The 22,562-nt window shown below is 39.5% G+C and overlaps 1 protein-coding gene across 1 annotated transcript in view; it reads right to left on the reverse strand.

The window, feature by feature from the left end:
* Positions 1-4,093: 4,093 nt before the first annotated feature.
* LOC145419345 (macrophage mannose receptor 1-like) overlaps positions 4,094-22,562 on the reverse strand; it is a 60,167-nt gene continuing 41,698 nt past the window's right edge. The window contains exons 4-6 of the mRNA XM_080302149.1: positions 11,644-11,846; positions 8,579-8,901; positions 4,094-4,706 (exon numbers count right to left, since the gene is read on the reverse strand). Coding sequence (XP_080158275.1) covers positions 4,518-4,706; positions 8,579-8,901; positions 11,644-11,846 — 715 coding nt within the window. The 3' untranslated portion in view covers positions 4,094-4,517. The remainder of the gene's footprint in view (positions 4,707-8,578; positions 8,902-11,643; positions 11,847-22,562) is intronic.

Genomic DNA, 22,562 nt, shown 5'->3' on the forward strand with positions numbered 1-22,562 from the left:
GGATGCAGGCGGTGAAACTCCCGGAGCATGGGCACGTCCAGAACGGCCGCCCGAGGGACCCAGGAGCGCTCCTCCACGCCATAGCCCTCCCAGTCAACCAGGTACTGACAGCCACGTCCCCGGCGCCGAGAGTCCATAATGCGAGAGATGGAGTAAGCCGGCAACCCATCCACAAGCCGGGCGGGAGGAGGGGGCCTGGAAAGAGGGCACAGAGGACTGGACCGGACAGGTTTGAGTTGTGAAACATGGAAAACGTTGTGGATCCTCATATTGTGAGGGAGTTTTAACTTCACAGAAACTGGGTTGACCAAAGCGGAGATTTCAACAGGGCCAATGAAGGTGGGTGTAAGTTTCTTAGATTCAGTCCTGACCGGAACAAAGCGGGTAGAGAGCCATACCTTCTGGCCGACAGAGTATTCGGGTGCTGGAGTCCGGTGCCGGTCTGCGATGCGTTTGTTGTTCTCCTTCGTGCGTAGTAGGGCCACTTGAGTTGCCCGCCAAACTCTGCGGCACCTGCACAGATGAGCCTGGACGGAAGGTACAGAGTGCTCACCTTCCACAGCAGGTAAAAGAGGAGGCTGATATCCCAAGGAAGCTTCGAATGGAGACCGGCCGGTGGCAGAGGCAGTCAAGCTGTTATGGGCGTACTTGATCCACGGCAACTCCTCACTCCAGATGGTTTGATTGGTGGAGGCGACACAGCGCAGGGCGGTCTCCAGTTCTTGGTTGGCCCGCTCGGACTGGCCGTTGCTCTGAGGATGATAACCCGAGGATAGACTAACCTTTGCGCCCAGGGAGTTGCAGAACTCTTTCCAGACCCGAGAAGTGAATTGAGGCCCTCTGTCAGACACTATGTCTTCCGGGATCCCATGCAGGCGGAAGACGTGAGTGGCGAGTAGGCGTGCGGTCTCTAGAGCTGTGGGAAGCTTAGGCAGAGCAATGAAATGAGCCGCTTTAGAGAAACGATCGATTATGGTGAGAATGACAGTGTTACCTGCTGATGGAGGTAGTCGGGTGATGAAGTCCAGTGCTATGTGAGACCATGGCCTGGACGGAGTGGATAACGGATGTAGCTGACCCGCCGGGGGTTGGTTCGATGGTTTGTTTCGGGCACAGACCGTACAAGCAGTGACGTATTCCCGAGTGTCTTGGGTGAGTGAGGGCCACCAGAAGCACCGCTGGAGAAACTTAATGGTGCGATGTATCCCTGGGTGGCATGAGAACCGGGCCGTGTGAGCCCATTGTAGAACCTGGGATCTGACAGAGCGCGGAACATAGCCGGTGGGCGGGCCCCCCTCCCGGATCCGGTTCGGCTACCTGAGCCGCCCGGACGGCCGCCTCGATCTCCCAGGTGATGGCCCCGATAGTACAGGTTGCCGGCAGGATGGAATCCGGATCCGCCTTTTCATCAGCAGCGGAGAACTGACGGGAGAGAGCGTCCGGCTTGACGTTTCGGGAACCGGGTCTGTAGGTGATTGAGAAGTGGAAACGGGTGAAAAACAGGGTCCATCTGGCCTGTCGAGCGTTAAGACGTTTCGCCGTTTGAAGGTAGGCCAAGTTTTTGTGATCGGTCCAGACCACGAAGGGTTGAGTGGTGCCCTCCAGCCAATGCCGCCATTCTTCCAGGGCGAGCTTAATCGCCAAGAGCTCCCGATCGCCCACGTCGTAGTTACGTTCTGCAGGGGTGAGACGACGGGAAAAATAGGCACAAGGATGCATCTTACCCTCCCTCTGTTGGGAAAGGACGGCCCCCACCCCTGAGTCGGATGCGTCGACCTCCACCACGAACTGAAGAGTGGTGTCAGGTTGGACCAGGATGGGCGCTGAAGCAAACCGTTTCTTGAGCTCCTGAAAGGCTGATTGGGCAGCGTCACTCCACTGAAAAGCAAGCTTGGGAGAGGTTAACTGGGTTAATGGTAAGGCAATCCTGCTGAAGTCCCGTATGAATCTCCTGTAGAAGTTAGCGAAGCCAAGGAAGCGTTGCAACTGGCGACGGTTGTTTGGTTCGGGCCAGTTCACAACAGCCTTGACTTTCACAGGGTCGGGTCGGAGATCTCCACGCTCGATTATGTACCATAGGAAGGCAACTGAGGGCACATGAAACTCACATTTCTCGCTTTTGACGAACAGCCGGTTCTCCAGAAGGCGTTGCAGTACCAGCCGGACCTGGGTCTCGTGTTCAGCCTGGGAGGAAGAGAAGATCAGAATGTCGTCTAGATAGACGAACACAAATCGGTTAATAAAGTCCCTTAGAACATCGTTGACCAGAGCCTGGAATACTGCAGGTGCGTTAGTGAGGCCGAATGGCATTACCAGATACTCGAAATGTCCAAGGTGAGTATTGAACGCCGTCTTCCATTCATCGCCATCCCGAATCCGAACCAGGTGGTAAGCGTTTCTCAAGTCCAGCTTGCTGAATATGACGGCTCCCTGGAGAAGTTCGAAAGCGGAGGTGAGCAGGGGCAGTGGATATTTATTCTTGACCGTAATGTTATTGAGTCCCCGAAAGTCAATACAGGGTCGGAGGGTCTTATCCTTCTTTTCCACAAAGAAGAAACCTGCTGCGACGGGTGAGGAAGAGGCACGGATGATGCCGGCAGCGAGGGATTCAGTTATATATTTCTCCATAGCCTCCCGTTCCGGCAGCGAGAGGCTATAGAGGCGGCTGGTCGGTAAGGGAGCTCCCGGCAGCAGGTCTATGGCGCAGTCATAGGGCCGATGGGGTGGCAGCGACTGGGCTCGGTCCTTCCGAAACACCTCAGCGTGGTAAACAGACGGCACATCTGCTAAGTCGGAAGACCGCGGTGGCTCTGGGCCGGTGACCGATTTGTTAGGAGGAACAGCAGCCTTAAGGCAAGTCATATGACACGCCTCTCCCCAGCCCGTGATGCCTCCTTTCTGCCAATTAATCGTGGGGTTGTGTTGCTGGAGCCAGGGATGACCGAGAACTAACGGCGTCTGAGTGGAGTGAAAAACAAAAAAGCTAATCTCCTCCGAATGATTACCAGACAGTGTGAGGGTGAGCGGCTCAGTGATGTGTGTGATGTCGGGGAGGCGCTGCCCTGATAAAGCCGTGACGCATAAGGCGTGGGGTAGTGACTCCACAGTCACACAGAGTTGTTTTGCTAGTTCAGAGTCAATGAAATTTTGTTCTGCTCCAGAATCAATAAGCACAGAAAGTGAATGACACTCGGAGTGGACCAAAAGCTTAGCCGGCAGGGCTAAACGTGGAGGAGATTTATCCTGATTCAAACCGCCCACCAGTACTCCTACCATCACTGGCGGGCACGGCCTTTTGCTCGCGATGGACAGGAGGCAATCATGTGTCCCTTATTACCACAATACAGACACTCACCGGCCGTGATGCGTCTCTGACGTTCTGCAGCAGTTAGGTGAGAGCTGCCGATTTGCATGGGCTGTACCTCTCCGTCGGCGCCCCCTGATGTCCGGGAGGACCGGTAATCGGCCGAAGCCTCCGCCCCTCGTGGCCCTGCGGCCTCCTGGGAACTGGAGTTCCGTGCTTGCTCGACTCCAGAGCCCTGATTAAACACAGTCTTAAAGTTAATCACAAACCTCTCAAAAGAGATCTCCGGGTTGGAGTTTAACACGACCTGGGCCCATTTCAAAGCCCGGTCACGAAGCATCTATACCAAAAAAGCAATCTTTGCCCCGTCATTGTTATGAAAACGCCGCTGTTCGCGGAAAATCAATGAACACTGGGCCAGAAAGCCAGGGCACTTCTCTGTCTCCCCCGAAAAGGGCTCAGGCGAAGGCAGGGGACCGTCAGAGGATGGGGTGGCTGCCGATGAGTGACCTGCCGTAGCCGCCGCGAGTGTCTCCTGCGGGGCAGGGTGAGACATAATGACACCAAGAATTTTTTTCTGAACAGGGAAGTGATGACACTTGCATGCAGCCATTCTGTAAAGTTACATTGATTTACAATAAGCACATGAGATGTGTGAAACATTCATGGTTGAACAGCAGCTGGCTTCATCAAACAACATGAGAAATATGCTGTCAAACTAAAAAAACCAACCAGATACAACATCCTTCACACACCCCTGAAAGAAATTCAGCACTCAAACAAGCTATAGCCAGTTTGTTCATTTATTTCTTTTTACTTGCACTAACTTAGCACAAAGTATTATAATGTCACAAAGAAATCTAAAGTAATAACAAAATCAAATATAATAGTAATGAATAAAATGAGAATATCGAGGAAATAGAAAAAATGTGCTCTATTTATTTAACTCTTAACAGTTGAGTTAATGATTAAAGAGTAATTTTATATTTCCAAAAAAAGAGTATTTTTAGCAAATATGTAATGCAACAATATAAAGAAAGAATATTTTTAGCTTAGTCAATGCGTCAACTGTAGAGAATACAAATTGGTGCCCATTTAAACTGATGTGTTAATGAAAATACCTTCTAATGAAAATTCCATTAATAAACAGAGAGGAAATTAGAGAGGTATAGTTGATGAAGGCTAAAAGACTGTAGCAGTGACGTCAAGCGGCCTACTTCCTATAACACACAAAGTTTCGTCTCTCTGCACAGTCTCTGGTCTCTATACTGTGCGTGCTGGTCTTTCTTAAGACTCCACAGCGCTGCACTGTAGGGGGGCACTGAGCCAGGTTGGAGAACTTCATATCTGCCCCGTTCACCCACAGCCATTTACCAGCCAGGAATCGCAGCCCTGTCCACACCTAGGGGAAAGAAGCAGTCAGTGAACCTCTCTGGAAGCATTAAGAGAGTTTTATTATAACATGAGAGTCCACTTACTGCAATGAAACAAAACAAAACACAAAGTTTTTAAAGAGACAGAACCAAACACTCCTTATGGGCGAGACGGTGAACCCATTTAATCCCTAATCTTTCCCTTCAAAATAAGTGCGTTTTACTCCTTAGACTTCCCCTGCACACATTATGTTTAATTGTTTTAATGTCATAGGGGTTTAAAACGGCAACAGTTCCTGGTGGGATTAGTATTAGTGTATAAACACAGAGAGAATGACAAGAGCGCTCAGTGCATCATGGGAAGCCTCTAGCAGCCTTGGCCTGTTGCAACATAACTAAGGGAGGATTCAGGAACATCAGACTGCACCTCAGCACAAAGCCCATGAAATTAACGTAAAATATCAGTGTCTAGTAGAGTTGGATGTCTCGAGACCGGTCTCGAGACCACTTTTACGTGGTCTTGGTCTTGTCTTGGTCTCGACGGACTTTTGTCTTGGTCTCGGTCTTGGTCTCGCTGTTTCGGTCTTGCGTTCTCAAATCGACATAGTGTTCGGGAGATTTGGAGTCAACCATCAGCGTAGCGGGGGGGGTGGCTTACTGGGCTTAAGCCCGGGTCATTTTTTCAGAAGCATGGGGTCTTTTGGAGTGTAATTTGTTAGTTAGATGCCTGACTGACAACTGTATAAAACAAAAACAACACACGAAGCACAGAGCGCACCGTCGTAAATTCCCCCTAATTTTGGTATGATCCGAGCTCAGGCACTAGGCGACTGAGCACAGCACCCATGTGAGCGAGGGGGGAGAAGCTGCTGCCTGCGAGTTTGCTGCAGACAGAGGAGAGCTTAAGTTTGACCAGGTACCAAAGCAAATCATTCGTACTGAACTAATAATGTAAATATGACGGTGTATCACAAAAGATTGATATCAAACTGATCACTTGGTTGCGTTACTTGCTCTTCGAGTGAATCAACAAATGGATAAATAAAAAGCCGAACAGCAATGCTGATTTTTTAGAGAGTCTTTCACATTTTCAGTTGTTACCCTCCACGGCTAAACAAACTATCTAAATCGGTTTCAATTGTGTACTGATGAACACAACAATGGACATAAGAAGCTTCTTTCAAAGAAAAAACTCAGGTAGATGTTATTTTATATATTATGCTTTGTATGTTGTTCAGTATATTTCTATGCAAAACAAGAGGAATTTCAATACACAGCAGTATATTCACAGTTGAAACCAGATATTTACATACACTTTAGGGAGAAAACATAAAAACTTTTTTTTACTGTTAAACATCAATTTAGAGTAAACTTTTGTTTTAGATAAATTAATGTTGAAATCTTTTGAATTAGTTAAATGTCAGAATAAAAAGAGGGGGCTGTCTATTTTTATCACTTTCATCAAATTTAGGAGTACATGTACACTAAGTTTATTGTTAATTAATAAGAAAACTCCAGACGATTCCATTCTGAGCTGAAGAAGATTCTGATAGGTTAGTAGAGTCCATGTGAGTAAATTGGTGGCACAGCTGTGGATGCATATAAGGCAAAACACAGAGCCTGTTTCTTTGACATGGGAAAATCAAGAGATGTCAACCAAAACACCAGAAAAAGAACTGTGGAGCTCCATAAGTGTGGCTCAATTTGAATACAATTTGGTGCCATTTACAATTAAGAAATACAGACAGTTTCTCTCTTTACTCTTAAAGTTAACAAATATGTTTTTTATATTTATCAATCTAAAAAAAATAAACATTTAGTCTGATTTGATGTTACAATTAAAAAAGTGTTTTTATCTGAAGAGTATTTAAACATCTGGTTTCCACTGTATATTTTATGATGTTGGTGTTTGGCTTGATTGTCAGCACAGAGAGGGAGAGAGAGGAACAGAGAGGGAGAGAGAGAATGACGGCAGAACAAAGAGGGAACAAGAGCAGGTGAGACACACATGTTAGTCAAATAGTTGTTTGCCAAAACTCATCAGAACATGTATCTCGTACCTAGTGTTTCTTTTCAGATACCATTTGTTACTTTTCAAATTCTAAATTTATTAAGTTTTGCAGGCTTGTTTGCACAACAAGGCTAAATAATTATATAAACTTTTCTCAATCTAAATATTTTACTTTGGTAGAATTAAAAAATAAGTGTAGTGCAGGTCTATGATGATTTTTAGTGCTACTATCATCTAGTTCTGATTCTGGTTCTGTCTTGGTTACTGTTGTAGTCCTGTTTTAATTCCGGATCAGTTCTGGGTCTGGTTGAATTGGGGTTTAGTCCCTGTGTCTTGATACAGCCCCGACTTTGTTCTGCCTTGCTGCTTAATTAAAAAACTAGTTTAAGGTGTCCTGCATATGTATATAGAAGTGTTTGTATATATATATATAGACAGTAGACAGCGGTGAAGAGGGCTGTGTGAAAGCAAAAACACATAAATATGCCTGACACCCGTAAACGAAGCAGCATCTGGCTGCAGTTTAAAGACTTTTTTTGTCTCGGTCTTGGTCTTGGTCTCGTCTCGACTCGGTCTCGGTCTTGGTTTCGTCTCAATTTGGTCTTGGTCTTGGTCTTGTCTTGGTCTCGGATTAGGCGGTCTTGACTACAAGTCTAGTGTCTAGTTTAAGTTTTCATAAGAGCATTATGTTTTAGTGTTTTTAATTTTGTATGGCAGATGTGTTTTACATAACTTTGTATTCCATACATATAAAAGCAGAGTGTCAGAAGTAAATACATTCTCTACAGTCTAAGGAGCTTGGAAAGAAAACCGCGAGCCAAGGTGTGTGTCGGTCACAATCAGACACACCGCCCATTTGACCCGAGAACTGAAGATGCTTCTCAGATGAGAGGTGAAACGTCTTCAAGCCACTTAAAGAAGTCTAGACGCTTTCTTTCCAAGCTCCTTAAGCTACGTCCACACTAATGCGTTTTAGTTTGAAAAAGCATAATTTTCTCTCCGTTTTGGCCTCCTATCCACACTGAGACGGCGTTTTCCCCAAGGAAAAACGCAACGTTTTGAAAACTCTCTCAAAAACGCATACATTTCAAAATGGAGCTGTCCCATCACAGTGTGGACACTCGAAAACACAGACTTTCTAAAAAGTCATGTGATGCAGTCATGTGACCAATTAAACTAAGATAGCGGAGGGCATTATACAGCAGTTGTTTTGTTTGCGCTCAGGTTTGACAGCTCTATTAAAGATTAATATCAGTCTGTACATGCTCCAGATAGCTTTTCTTAAATTCTTTAACTCTCACTTGCTTTTGCAACTTTGTACTTTTGTGTTACTCGCAGCAACAACTCCACCTCATTGTTAGTCCACTTGGTGCTGTTCCTCGACATTTTGCCACAACATTTCATAGAGCAGGAAAGTAAATAAAAGGCAGACAGAAATGAGGCAGGTCGAATCTTCTTGCGTTTAACACATGCATAGAATTGGAACGTAAGCGTTTTCAGCCGTTTCAATGTGGACGCTCAACTCTGTGAAACGACTGAAACGCTAGTGTGGTCGCGGAGCTTTTTCAGACAAAAACGCTGTTTTCAAATCTATCCGGGCTAGTCTGGACGTACCCTTAGACTACGATGACCTGGATGACTGAGAACCTTAACAGACATACATTCTCTACAATTAATGCTGAAAGCTTTCATGAAGTTTTGCTGAGTAAAAGAAAATATATATCCTCCGTCTCTTTTGTGCTATAGAATATTCAGAGTTATTCAGAACATAAAATGAAGCAGAGCTTAAGATGGCTGCTGTTGTCTGCATAGCTCCTTCTAACAAACAGCATGAACAAACTCCAAACATATCTCACGTCCAAAATGTGAAGTCACTAAATCTGAGCCCACCTCCTCTGTGCTGGCTTCGGTGACTACAGCCATGATCTTGTTGTAGTCTTCTGGTTGCACGCTGATCAGGTCATAACGAAACTGCTGGTGGGTCGGTGAACGGAGAGCTCGGCAGTGATCCAGAGCCTCCTCCCAGGTCTTGTTCTCCTTTATTACGACCAAGTTGTTCCAGTAGCAGAGGAATGGAAAGCGGTGGGAACAGTTTTGGGCAGCCATCTGTTTACTGACAGATAAGACGGAGGCACAGTCGCTATTGTTCTTTGGTTCACCCAAAGCCCAGTTTATGTAACCTGAAGTGCCTGCACTCCACCTCCATGTCTCCCCTGTAGAACAGGAGTTGTCAGCAAAATAGATGAAAATCTGTGTGGATCACCAACTTCACCACTAGCTCTAAAGTAAAAATGCAAAGAACTGTTTCAACAGCAAAAACTGAAGAAAAAATGGGAAAACATAGTCTATATTGGAAATGTTTAACAAAAGCAGTTGAACTTTTATCTGCACTACATAAAAATTGTATTGGGTTTTTCATTATGAAGAATGACAGTGACCAAGATTCAGGGCATACAGCAGTTGCTTGGGGGAATAACATTTTCAGCAGACCATTTTAAAAAGGATTCCTACCAGCTTCCTGTTCAAATGAGTATTATTGTTATCAGAGGTGTGGACTCGAGTCACATGACTTGGACTCGAGTCAGATTCGAGTCATTAATTTTATGACTTTAGACTTGACTTGAAAAAATGCTCTAAAACTTGTGACTTGACTTGGACTTTTACACCAATGACCTGGGACTTGAATTGGACTTGAACCGGTTTACTTGAAAAGACTTGATATTTCACCCCAAATATAAAATTTAACATGCATATTATATAGAGATTGAAAATGTGACGTCATTCAGGGGTAAAACCGCAAAGGATTCTGGGAACTCGTGGCAAGAGGTACTAGCGCACGCAGGCTTTCAATTGAAATCAGTTATACAGCGATAAAAAAGAAACACAAAAATATCAAGAAGCTGTTGTATTATTAACTGCAATAGCCGGTCACATGACAGCCACGGGAAGCCGACGGGTAAAGAGATTGGTTGTTATTGGATTACGTCGCTGAAGAGAAATTGTTCGAGCCATGTTTCCGAAGTAACAAAGAGGCGACGGGTGGCCTGGATTGCAGCCATTCAAAGACCAAATATAACGTCCCAGAACACTCCAGCTCACAGGTTAGTCTGCTCCAAGCATTTCCACAAAGGCAAGTCTTCTGTTGTAGTTAATACGTCATTTTTCTTAACATAATTGGTGAAATAGGTTACAAGCAAGTCTGGCGCTGAACAGAAATTGTCGCGCTATGCTCCTTTATTTATTGTGCATAAATAGTGAATTGTCCTGACACAATATTGCGTTTCGCTTCTGTTATTATGGTACATTGACAAAAACATATACTTTTATTCACAGGGTAAAACAGTTGTTTTGTATCACTAATTGCCCAGTACGATTACAGCATACAATATTATTGTCACTGCTACATTTCTGTAACGCGTACCAGAAATTATTTCTACTGCTAATTAATTACCATTGAGCTCAAAGGTCCTATTAATAAACGGTTAACGAATGTGTATTTATGAAGACGATTTGTGAGACTGGTAAACTTATGATATGTACGATAGTCTTTCGTTCTACACGGTGCATTTCAAGGTCCTGTACCCATCCGGCGGTAAACTGTACCTGGGCTTGTTGCAGTGACCTGAAGTTACTAAACTTCACGAGTGTATGCACTCACTCCAAGAACCATCTAATTATAAATATGCATATAAATATGCTACAATGAGATAGCTGACTTCATCTAACTAGCAAATGTTGTCCAGGCTACGTTGGTGATGCAGTTTTTTTTAATGTGTATGATATTTTTGTCATGCGATTTTAAAGCCGGTCTCAGAACTGTCGGTGAAAATTATTCTTGGAGCTAGGTTTAATTGAGCTGCATTTTAAAGAGGTGCAATTTCACAATTTGTGTATATTTTCTAAGTTCACTATTTTGTCATGTGTTGAGAAAAACACAGATTTAAAAATTACATGGTCTAATATTTACATTTAGCATATAACTGCAACATTCTTTTTTCGTTTTTTTTTTTTTTAACCTCTGGGTGGTCTTGGGTCGATTTGTGCCATTTTTCATTGTTCGTATACACGCCATTTGCACTGTGTTGAACGGAATATAGCCAACTTTTCCAAAAAAAAGTCTGGTTACATATATTTCAAAATTCCAGTCTGACTCCCTTAAATTAGCTTCAGTGGCTGAGCTACAGATAAACTTACACTATTGGTCCTAGTGGTCGATTTGTGCCCCATTGAAACCCATTATAAACGCTATTTCCCATTCCACGGTCATTACAACCAAATAATGGGCCATCTTCCGAATGTTGGTGGTACTCGGGAGTCCGGGCCTTGGAATTGTATCTTTTGGGAAATATTTGATTTCTTTGTTTTTTGGGGCTAAAAAAACAGTGCGGCCATGTGACGAAACCGGGATATAAAGGGTTAAAATCCGCGAAATGTAATTAAAACTTGATATGAATATTTCAAGGAGAAGTAGGTCTAAAAGATTGGCTAATTTAAAGTTGAAAAAATATTAATATATAGATATTTTATGGCACTTTTCATGGCGTGGTCGATTTGTGGCTCTAAGCCCAATAGTGTATGCATTTTTCTAGGACCCCCCAGAGGTTAAAGACTCGAAAGGACTTGAAATTCAAAATTTCAGACTTGTGACTTTACTCGGACTTTTACACCAGTGACTTGAGACTCGACTCTGACTTGCCTGACATGACTTGAGACTTGACTTGAGACTTGAGGATAAAGACTTGAGACTTACTTGAGACTTGCAAAACAATGACTTGGTCCCACCTCTGATTGTTATAAAGTTAAGTCACCACTAGCAGACATGAAGTTGCTGGTGGTGACTTAACGGACTTGTTAGGATTCTAGGAAATATATTTACTTTGAATTTGACACTGAATTTTGTCCCAATCAGTTACAGTCATTTACAATAGTGTGACATGATGCTGATTTGTCTTTACCATCTCTGTACAGTCCAATCCAGACTGGGAAGTCCTCCTCCTTGACATGTGAATTTATGTCGCCAATATCTGTGAATTTCGCCAAGCTGCGATTTTTATCCTGACAGTAATCCTTGGCTTCATCCCACATTTTTGACTCAGGGATGAATCCCAAATTGTCGCAGATGAAAAAAAAATAGTTTTCACAACGTCCACTTCTAAGCCTTTCAAGAAAAAACAAACAAACAATGAAAATTAGAATTGAACTAGAAAAATTTGCATTTCCTGCGAAAATGCAGTGTGGATGCTTTAAAGCTGAAGCTGTATGCAAAAACTAGCTGAAAAAGCTGAAAAGTTGCAGAAATTGTAAAAACTTTGCAGAAGCAAAAGAAGTTTGCTAAAATGGAATAACTTAGCAGAACTGCAATATCTTAGAGGAAACATAATACTTGGCAGAAATACAATAGCATAGCAGAATTTAGCAGAAATATTGTAACTTACCAGAAACATGATAACTTCTCAAAAATACAAGAATTTAGGAGAAATAGTATAAGATAACAGAAAGAATATATTTAGCCAAAAATACTTAAACATTACAGAAACACTATGATTTAGAAAAATAGTACAACAGAGCAGAAATATTGTGATTTACCAGAGACACTGTGATGAACTATGAATATTGTAATTTTAAATTGAGACTATGTTTTAGCAAAAATATTATAATTTGGCAGAAATACTATAATTTAGCAGAAATACTATATTAAGCACAAATCCTATAAAAAGCAGAAATGGTATGATTAAGCACAAATACTACATTTAGTAGAAATACTTTATTTTAGCACAAATCTCATAAAAAGCAGAAATACTGTACTATGATTTAGTAGAAAAACTATAATTAATCAGAAATACTAAATTTAGCAGAAATACTATATTAAGCACAAATACTATGAAAAGCAGAAATAGTATGATTAAGCATAAATACTACATTTAGCAGAAATACTATATTAAGCACAAATCCTATAAAAGCAGAAATAGTATATTAAGCACAAATCTTATAAAATAGCAGAAACAGTATGATTTAGCACAATAGTAATAAGTTAAACAGAAAAATTGGAAAAGCAAAATGGACAGCTGAAAAAATGCTGAACATGCTGAGGGTCCCTCAAATATACTTGTTAAATGACAAAAATCTGCAAAAAAATTTATTACAGCCATACAATCACAAATATGTACACATGAGGAAACACACATGCACAGAGAGACCCACACACAAGATCCAATTCAGTCAACCAGTCTAAATATATTGAATTTAAATCTTAGAATGAGATCATCCCATTAAAAGCCTTTCTCTCTCTCTCTCTCTCTCTCTCTCTCTCTCTGTCACACACACACACACACAGGGAGAGAGAAGTAAGTTTCTAGGTCAGCCTGGGAGCTGCTGAATTTGAATCCACCAATCAGAGAGGCTATGCACTTTTCCCCACCAAAACAGGTGCATCTGTTTACACACGCAGCAGAGAGAGACACTGGATTATTGCAGTCTATTTCTCATAGTGACGACTCCCCTCAAACAAATGACCATAATTTCCTAACCGTAGGGGCTAGAACGGTCATTCTTACACCGTTTTGTTCAGAAGTGATGGGGGAATCTTCAAGTGTTGACAATTTATCATTAAAATATGAATTTTTAGAGATATATGACATGGATGACTTGTTGACTTAGAAGCCACGAATTCCCCAATATGCAAATTTGAATGCCTGAGGCCACATATATGATTGGCTGGCTGGGAAGCTGTGCAGGCCCTGATTTGTGGATTTGAATTCCTCAGCCCTCAGATATGATTGGCTGGCTTAGAAGCCATGAAGGCCCCAATATGCAAATTTGAATGCCTCAGGACACTTATATGATTGGCTGGGAAACCGTGCAGGCCCTGATTTGAAAATTTGAATGTCTCAGTCCTCACAGAGGATTGGCTGCCTGGGGACCTGGCAGAAATATATAGAAATACTATGATTAAGCATAAATACTACATTTAGTAGAAATACTATGTTTTAGCACAAATACTATAAAAAGCAGAAATACTATAATTTAGCAGAAATACCATATTAAGCACAAATCACATAAAAAGCAGAAATACTATATTAGGTACAAATCCTATAAAAAGCAGAAATACTATATTAAGCACAAATTCTATAAAAAGCAGAAATACTATATTAAGCACAAATTCTATAAAAAGCAGAAATACTATATTAAGCACAAATTCTATAAAAAGCAGAAATACTATATTAAGCACAAATCCTATTAAAAGCAGAAATACTATATTAAGCACAAATCTTATGAAATAGCAGAAACAGTATGATTTAGCACAATAGTAATAAGTTAAACAGAAAAATTGGAAAAGCAAAATTGACAGCTGAAAAAATGCTGAACATGCTGAGGGTCCCTCAAATATACTTGTTAAATGAAAAAATCAGCAAAAAAATGCACAGGGAGAGAGAAGTAAGTTTCTAGGTCAGCCTGGGAGCTGCTGAATTTAAATCCACCAATCAGAGAGCCTGTGTACTTTTTCCCGCCAAAACAGGTGCATCTTTTTACACACGCAGCAGAGAGAGGCACAGGATTATTGCAGCCTATTTCTCATAGTGAGGACTCCCCTCAAACAAATGACCATAATTTCCAAACCGTAGGGGCTAGAGCGGTCATTCTTACACCGTTTTGTTCAGAAGAGATGGGGGAATCTTCCAGTGTTAACAATTTATCATTAAAATGTGAATTTTTAGAGATATACGACATGGATGACTTGTTGACTTAGAAGCCACGAATTCCCCCAATATGCAAATTTGAATGCCTGAGGCCACATATATAATTGGCTGCCTGGGAAGCCGTGCAGGCCCTGATTTGTGGATTTGAATTCCTCAGCCCTCAGATATGATTGGCTGGCTTAGAAGCCATGAAGGCCCCAATATGCAAATTTGAATGCCTCAGGACACATATATGATTGGCTGGGAAACCGTGCAGGCCCTGATTTGAAAATTTGAATGTCTAAGTCCTCACAGAGGATTGGCTGCCTGGGGACCTGGCAGAAATATATAGAAATACTATGATTAAGCATAAATACTACATTTAGTAGAAATACTATGTTTTAGCACAAATCCTATAAAAAGCAGAAATACTGTATTAGGCACAAATCCTATAAAAAGCAGAAATAGTATGATTAAGCATAAATACTACATTTAGTAGAAATACTATGTTTTAGCACAAATAGTATAAAAAGCAGAAATATTATAATTTAGCACAAATAGTATAAAAAGCAGAAATATTATAATTTAGCACAAATAGTATAAAAAGCAGAAATATTATAATTTAGCACAAATAGTATAAAAAGCAGAAATACTACATTTAGTAGAAATAGTATAAAAAGCAGAAATATTATAATTTAGCACAAATAGTATAAAAAGCAGAAATACTACATTTAGTAGAAATACTATGTTTTAGCACAAATAGTATAAAAAGCAGAAATATTATAATTTAGCACAAATAGTATAAAAAGCAGAAATATTATAATTTAGCACAAATAGTATAAAAAGCAGAAATATTATAATTTAGCACAAATAGTATAAAAAGCAGAAATACTACATTTAGTAGAAATACTATGTTTTAGCACAAATAGTATAATAAAGCAGAAATACTATAATTTAGCAGAAATACTGTATTTAGCACAAGTACCAAAAAGTACCAGAAATACTATGATTTAGCAGAATAACTTACAAAATTACAAATATGGAGGCATATTGAAACAGAAATGCAGAGAGGGACACACAAACACAGGCTCTAATCCAGTCAATCAGTCTAACTATATTCAATTTAAATCCTACAATGACATGCTGCCAAATAAGGGCAGGGTCCTCTCTCTCCCACTAAACACACACACACACACACACACACACACACACACACACACACACACACACACACAGAGGGAGAGAGCTGCCGAATTTAAATCCACCAATCAGAGTGGCTGTTTACGTTTTCCCGCCAAAAAAGGTGCATCTTTTTACACACGCAGCAGAGAGAGGCACAGGATTATTGCAGTCTATTTCTCATAGTGACGATCTCCTCAAACAAATGACCATAATTTCCTAACCGTAGGGGCTAGAACGGTCATTCTTACACCGTTTTGTTCAGAAGACATGGGGGAATCTTCCAGTGTTTACAATTTATCATTAAAATATGAATTATTAAAGATATTTGACTTCTAATGCACCATAACTGAGTAGAGCGAAGCAAAAACTGCCTTGACTTGCCCTCAAACAACGCTTTGTAACTTGAAATCTGTTTGGAGTATCAATATCATTCTTTCACCGTAAGAGACAGCAGGCTTTGGTGAACAATCATGGAAATTTTCAGGTCTCTGTGGAAATCCAACAAAAAGTTATGACGAGAGAAAAAAGTGGTTCATTTCCACAGTTTGAAATCTGAAGAAATCTGAGCGAAGGACGAATTTCCTACCCTCAAACAAGTCCAACTCATTTCAGAACGGTAATAGGTGAGAAAGAAATTCTTGAATTGTGAGCGTCAGGGGTGTCTGAAGATATTCGGGGACAAGCCTCATGTCTTAACTTTGCTTCGTTAAGGAGATATGACGATTCGAATATGCCTCTCATTACAGAAATCCAGCGGTGATTTTGAACAAGCTCTCCATTGACTTTATATGGAGAGTTTTCTGACCTTGTGTTAGTCTGAGGAGATTTGCAAAAATTCTATAAATCCCACAACAATGATGGTGACATTTTCTGAAAGCCAGCAAAAATACCTACGTTTTGATGTATAATTTGTGGAAGTTGAGTGAAAGTTGAGCAAGTAGCAGGAAGTTGTTCGGACATGAAGTGAAAATTGCAAAACCTTCAGTGGCACACTGGAAGCCAAGAGCATAGCAACCATAACAACACATGTATTTTGTGAAAAATCACAATTTTGCAACTCAAAACTTTAAGAGGCATAAAAGTAAAACAGTAAAAGATTTGAAAAAGCTGAATCATATCTGAATAGCCCAATAATTTGTGAACATTTTAAAGTTTGAATGGTTGTTCTAGGTGAAAATATGAGGAAGTAGTTAAGTTTCAAAAACAAGCAAATTTTAGCAGAATTGCTGAAGTTTCCCATTCATTTCAATGGGACAAATTAAAGGAAAAAAGTGGAATATTTTAAAAAGTATAATAGTTAAAAATACCAAAAGATATAGCCGGAAAGAGCAAAAATAGCTGAATAGTTTAAAATTTGAACGGTGAAAATCGGCTGAAAATTGTGGAAGTAGTTCTACGGCGAAAAGTGTACGGAAGCAACTAGAACTAGAAAAATTTGCATTTCCTGCGAAAATGCAGTGTGGATGCTTAAAGCTGAAGCTGTATGCAAAAAGTAGCTGAAAAAGCTGAAAAGTTGCAGAAATTGTAAAAACTTTGCAGAAGCAAAAGAAGTTTGCTAAAATGGAATAACTTAGCAGAACTGCAATATCTTAGAGGAAACATAATACTTGGCAGAAATACAATAGCATAGCAGAATTTAGCAGAAATATTGTAACTTACCAGAAACATGATAACTTCTCAAAAATACAAGAATTTAGGAGAAATAGTATAAGATAACAGAAAGAATATATTTAGCCAAAAATACTTAAACATTACAGAAACACTATGATTTAGAAAAATAGTACAACAGAGCAGAAATATTGTGATTTACCAGAGACACTGTGATGAACTATGAATATTGTAATTTTAAATTAAGACTATGTTTTAGCACAAATATTATAATTTGGCAGAAATACTATAATTTAGCAGAAATACTATATTAAGCACAAATCCTATAAAAAGCAGAAATGGTATGATTAAGCATAAATACTACATTTAGTAGAAATACTTTGTTTTAGCACAAATCCCATAAAAAGCAGAAATACTGTACTATGATTTAGTAGTAAGACTATAATTAATCAGAAATACTAAATTTAGCAGAAATACTATATTAAGCACAAATCCTATGAAAAGCAGAAATAGTATGATTAAGCATAAATACTACATTTAGCAGAAATACTATATTAAGCACAAATCTTATAAAAAGCAGAAATACTATATTAAGCACAAATCCTATAAAAGCAGAAATAGTATATTAAGCACAAATCTTATAAAATAGCAGAAATAGTGTGATTTAGCACAATAGTAATAAGTTAAACAGAAAAATTGGAAAAGCAAAATGGACAGCTGAAAAAATGCTGAACATGCTGAGGTTCCCTCAAATATACTTGTTAAATGACAAAAATCAGCAAAAAAATTTATGACTGCCACACAATTACAAATATGTACACATGAGGAAACACACATGCACAGAGAGAGACACACACAAGATCCAATTCAGTCAACCAGTCTAAATATATTGAATTTGAATCTTACAATGGGATCATCCCATTAAAAGGCTTTCTCTCTCTCTCTCTCTCTCTCTGTCACACACACACACACAAACACACACACACACACACACACACACACACAGGGAGAGAGAAGTAAGTTTCTAGGTCAGCCTGGGAGCTGGTGAATTTGAATCCACCAATCAGAGAGGCTGTGCACTTTTCCCCACCAAAACAGGTGCATCTGTTTACACACGCAGCAGCACAGAGAGACACAGGATTTTTGCAGTCTATTTCTCATAGTGACGACTCCCCTCAAACAAATAACCGTAATTTCCTAACCGTAGGGGCTAGAACGGTCATTCTTACACCGTTTTGTTCAGAAGAGATGGGGGAATCTTCAAGTGCTGACAATTTAATATTAAAATATGAATTTTTAGAGATATATGACATGGATGACTTGTTGACTTAGAAGCCACGAATTCCCCAATATGCAAATTTGAATGCCTGAGACCACATATGTGATTGGCTGGCTGGGAAGCCGTGCAGGCCCTGATTTGTGGATTTGAATTCCTCAGCCCTCAGATATGATTGGCTGGCTTAGAAGCCACGAAGGCCCCAATATGCAAATTTGAATGCCTCAGGACACTTATTTGATTGGCTGGGAAACTGTGCAGGCCCTGATTTGAAAATTTGAATGTCTCAGTCCTCACAGAGGATTGGCTGCCTGGGGACCTGGCAGAAATATATAGAAATACTATTATTAAGCATAAATACTACATTTAGTAGAAATACTATGTTTTAGCACAAATACTATAAAAAGAAGAAAAACTATAATTTAGCAGAAATACTATATTAAGCACAAATCCTATAAAAAGCAGAAATACTATAATTTAGAACAAATAGTATAAAAAGCAGAAATACTATAATTTAGCAGAAATACTATGTTAGGCACAAATCCTATAAAAAGCAGAAATACTATAATTTAGCAGAAATACTATGTTAGGCACAAATCCTATAAAAAGCAGAAATACTATAATTTAGCAGAAATACTATATTAGGCATAAATCCTATGAAAAGCAGAAATAGGATGATTAAGCATAAACACTACATTTAGCAGAAATACTATGTTTGAGCAAAAATCCTATAAAAAGCAGAAATACTATATTAGGCACAAATCCCATAAAAAGCAGAAATAGTATGATTAAGCATAAATACTACATTTAGTAGAAATACTATGTTTTAGCACAAATAGTATAAAAAGCAGAAATATTGTAATTTAGCAGAAATACTATATTAGGCACAAATCTTATAAAATAGCAGAAATAGTATTATTTAGCACAATAGTAATAAGTTAAACAGAAAAATTGGAAAAGCAAAATGGACAGCTGAAAAAATGCTGAACATGCTGAGGGTCCCTCAAATATACTTGTTAAATGAAAAAAATCAGCAAAAAAATGCACAGGGAGAGAGAAGTAAGTTTCTAGGTCAGCCTGGGAGCTGCTGAATTTGAATCCACCAATCAGAGAGCCTGTGTACTTTTTCCCGCCAAAACATGTGCCTCTTTTTACACACGCAGCACAGAGAGGCACAGGATTATTGCAGCCTATTTCTCATAGTGAGGACTCCCCTCAAACAAATGACCATAATTTCCAAACCGTAGGGGCTAGAGCGGTCATTCTTACACCGTTTTGTTCAGAAGAGATGGGGGAATCTTCCAGTGTTTACAATTTATCATTAAAATATGAATTATTAAAGATATTTGACTTCTAATGCACCATAACTGAGTAGAGCGAAGCAAAAACTGCCTTGACTTGCCCTCAAACAACGCTTTGTAACTCGAAATCTATTTGGAGTATCGATATCATTCTTTCACCGTAAGAGACAGCAGGCTTTGGTGAACAATCATGGAAATTTTCAGGTCTCTGTGGAAATCCAACAAAAAGTTATGACGAGAGAAAAAAGTGGTTCATTTCCACAGTTTGAAATCTGAAGAAATCTGAGCGAAGGACGAATTTCCTACCCTCAAACAAGTCCAACTCATTTCAGAACGGTAATAGGTGAGAAAGAAATTCTTGAATTGTGAGCGTCAGGGGTGTCTGAAGATATTCGGGGACAAGCCTCATGTCTTAACTTTGCTTCGTTAAGGAGATATGACGATTCGAATATGCCTCTCATTACAGAAATCCAGCGGTGATTTTGAACAAGCTCTCCATTCACTTTATATGGAGAGTTTTCTGACCTTGTGTTAGTCTGAGGAGATTTGCAAAAATTCTATAAATCCCACAACAATGATGGTGACATTTTCTGAAAGCCAGCAAAAATACCTACGTTTTGATGTATAATTTGTGGAAGTTGAGTGAAAATTGAGCAAGTAGCAGGAAGTTGTTCGGACATGAAGTGAAAATTGCAAAACCTTCAGTGGCACACTGGAAGCCAAGAGCATAGCAACCATAACAACACATGTATTTTGTGAAAAATCACAATTTTGCAACTCAAAACTTTAAGAGGCATAAAAGTAAAACAGTAAAAGATTTGAAAAAGCTGAATCATACCTGAATAGCCCAATAATTTGTGAACATTTTAAAATTTGAATGGTTGTTCTAGGTGAAAATATGAGGAAGTAGTTAAGTTTCAAAAACAAGCAAATTTTAGCAGAATTGCTGAAGTTTCCCATTCATTTCAATGGGACAAATTAAAGGAAAAAAGTGGAATATTTTAAAAAGTATAATAGTTAAAAATAGCAAAAATCATAGCAGGAATTAGCAAAAATAGCTGAATAGTTTAAAATTTGAACGGTGAAAATCGGCTGAAAATTGTGGAAGTAGTTTAACGGCGAAAAGTGTACGGAAACACCCGGAATAATAACTAGAAAAATTTGCATTTCCTGCGAAAATGCAGTGTGGATGCTTAAAGCTGAAGCTGTATGCAAAAACTAGCTGAAAAAGCTGAAAAGTTGCAGAAATTGTAAAAACTTTGCATAAGCAAAAGAACTTTGCTAAAATGGAATAACTTAGCAGAACTGCAATATCTTAGAGGAAACATAATACTTGGCAGAAATACAATAGCATAGCAGAACTTTGCAGAAATATTGTAACTTACCAGAAACATGATAACTTCTCAAAAATACAAGAACTTAGGAGAAATAGTATAAGATAACAGAAAGAATATATTTAGCCAAAAATACTTTAAACATTACAGAAACACTATGATTTAGAAAAATAGTACAAGATAGCAGAAATACTGTGATTTACCAGCGACACTGTGATGAACTATGAATATTGTAATTTTAAATTAAGACTGTTTTAGCACAAATATTATAATTTGGCAGAAATACTATAATTTAGCAGAAATACTATATTAAGCACAAATCCTATAAAAAGCAGAAATGGTATGATTAAGCATAAATACTACATTTAGTAGAAATACTTTGTTTTAGCACAAATCCTATAAAAAGCAGAAATACTGTACTATGATTTAGTAGAAATCTTATAAAATAGCAGAAATAGTATATTAAGCACAAATCTTATAAAATAGCAGAAATAGTATGATTTAGCACAATAGTAATAAGTTAAACAGAACAATTGGAAAAGCAAAATGGACAGCTGAAAAAATGCTGAACATGCTGAGGGTCCCTAAAATATACTTGTTAAATGACAAAAATCAGCAAAAAAAATATATAACAGCGACACAATCAGAAATATGTACACATAAGGAAACACACATGCACAGAGGGACACACAAACACAGGCTCTAATCCAGTCAACCAGTCTAACTATATTCAATTTAAATCCTACAATGACATGCTGCCAAATACGGGTAGGGTTCTCTTTCTCCCACTAAACAAACACACACACTCACACACACACACACACACACACACACACACACACAAGATCCAATTCAGTCAACCAGTCTAAATATATAAAATTTAAATCTTTCAATGGGATCATCCCATTAAAAGGCATTCTCTCTCTCTCTCTCTCTCTCTCTCTCTCCCTCTGTCACACACACACACACACACACACAAACACAGAGAGAGAGAGAGAAACAGGATTTTTGCAGTCTTTTTACTGGTCTGTGACAGTGTATTAATTTGTTGGGAAAAAAAATGTTGACCAAGGTGGAATCGAACTGGCGACCTTTGGTTTGCAGACCCGTGTCATTACCAACTGCGCCACTGGGAAAGAGAGCAGGCGCTTTGAAAAACCGGCTGAAGAGGAGTCAGAATTAGATCGCGGTGAGAGGCGAAAAACGCCGTTTTTTGGAGTTACAAAACGTTGTGTAACTCAAAAACTAGGTGGACTAGAAGCATAATTCTTCTACTGGCTGAATCAGCGGACTTTGGTGTACTTTGACTGCGATTTTCATTGCTCTATGTACAACTGTCGCTGAGATATGACAAGAGAGGAAACGGGAGACCTCAGATATGATTGATGCACAGAGAGACACACTACCAAGATCAAATTCAGTCACCCAGTCTAAATATATTAAATTAGAATCTTAGAATGAGATCATCCCATTAAAAGGCTTTCTCTCTCTCTCTCT

Source organism: Astatotilapia calliptera, chromosome 1, assembly GCF_964374335.1.
Source record: "Astatotilapia calliptera chromosome 1, fAstCal68.1, whole genome shotgun sequence".
In the NCBI taxonomy this organism is placed as follows: Eukaryota; Metazoa; Chordata; class Actinopteri; order Cichliformes; family Cichlidae; genus Astatotilapia; species Astatotilapia calliptera.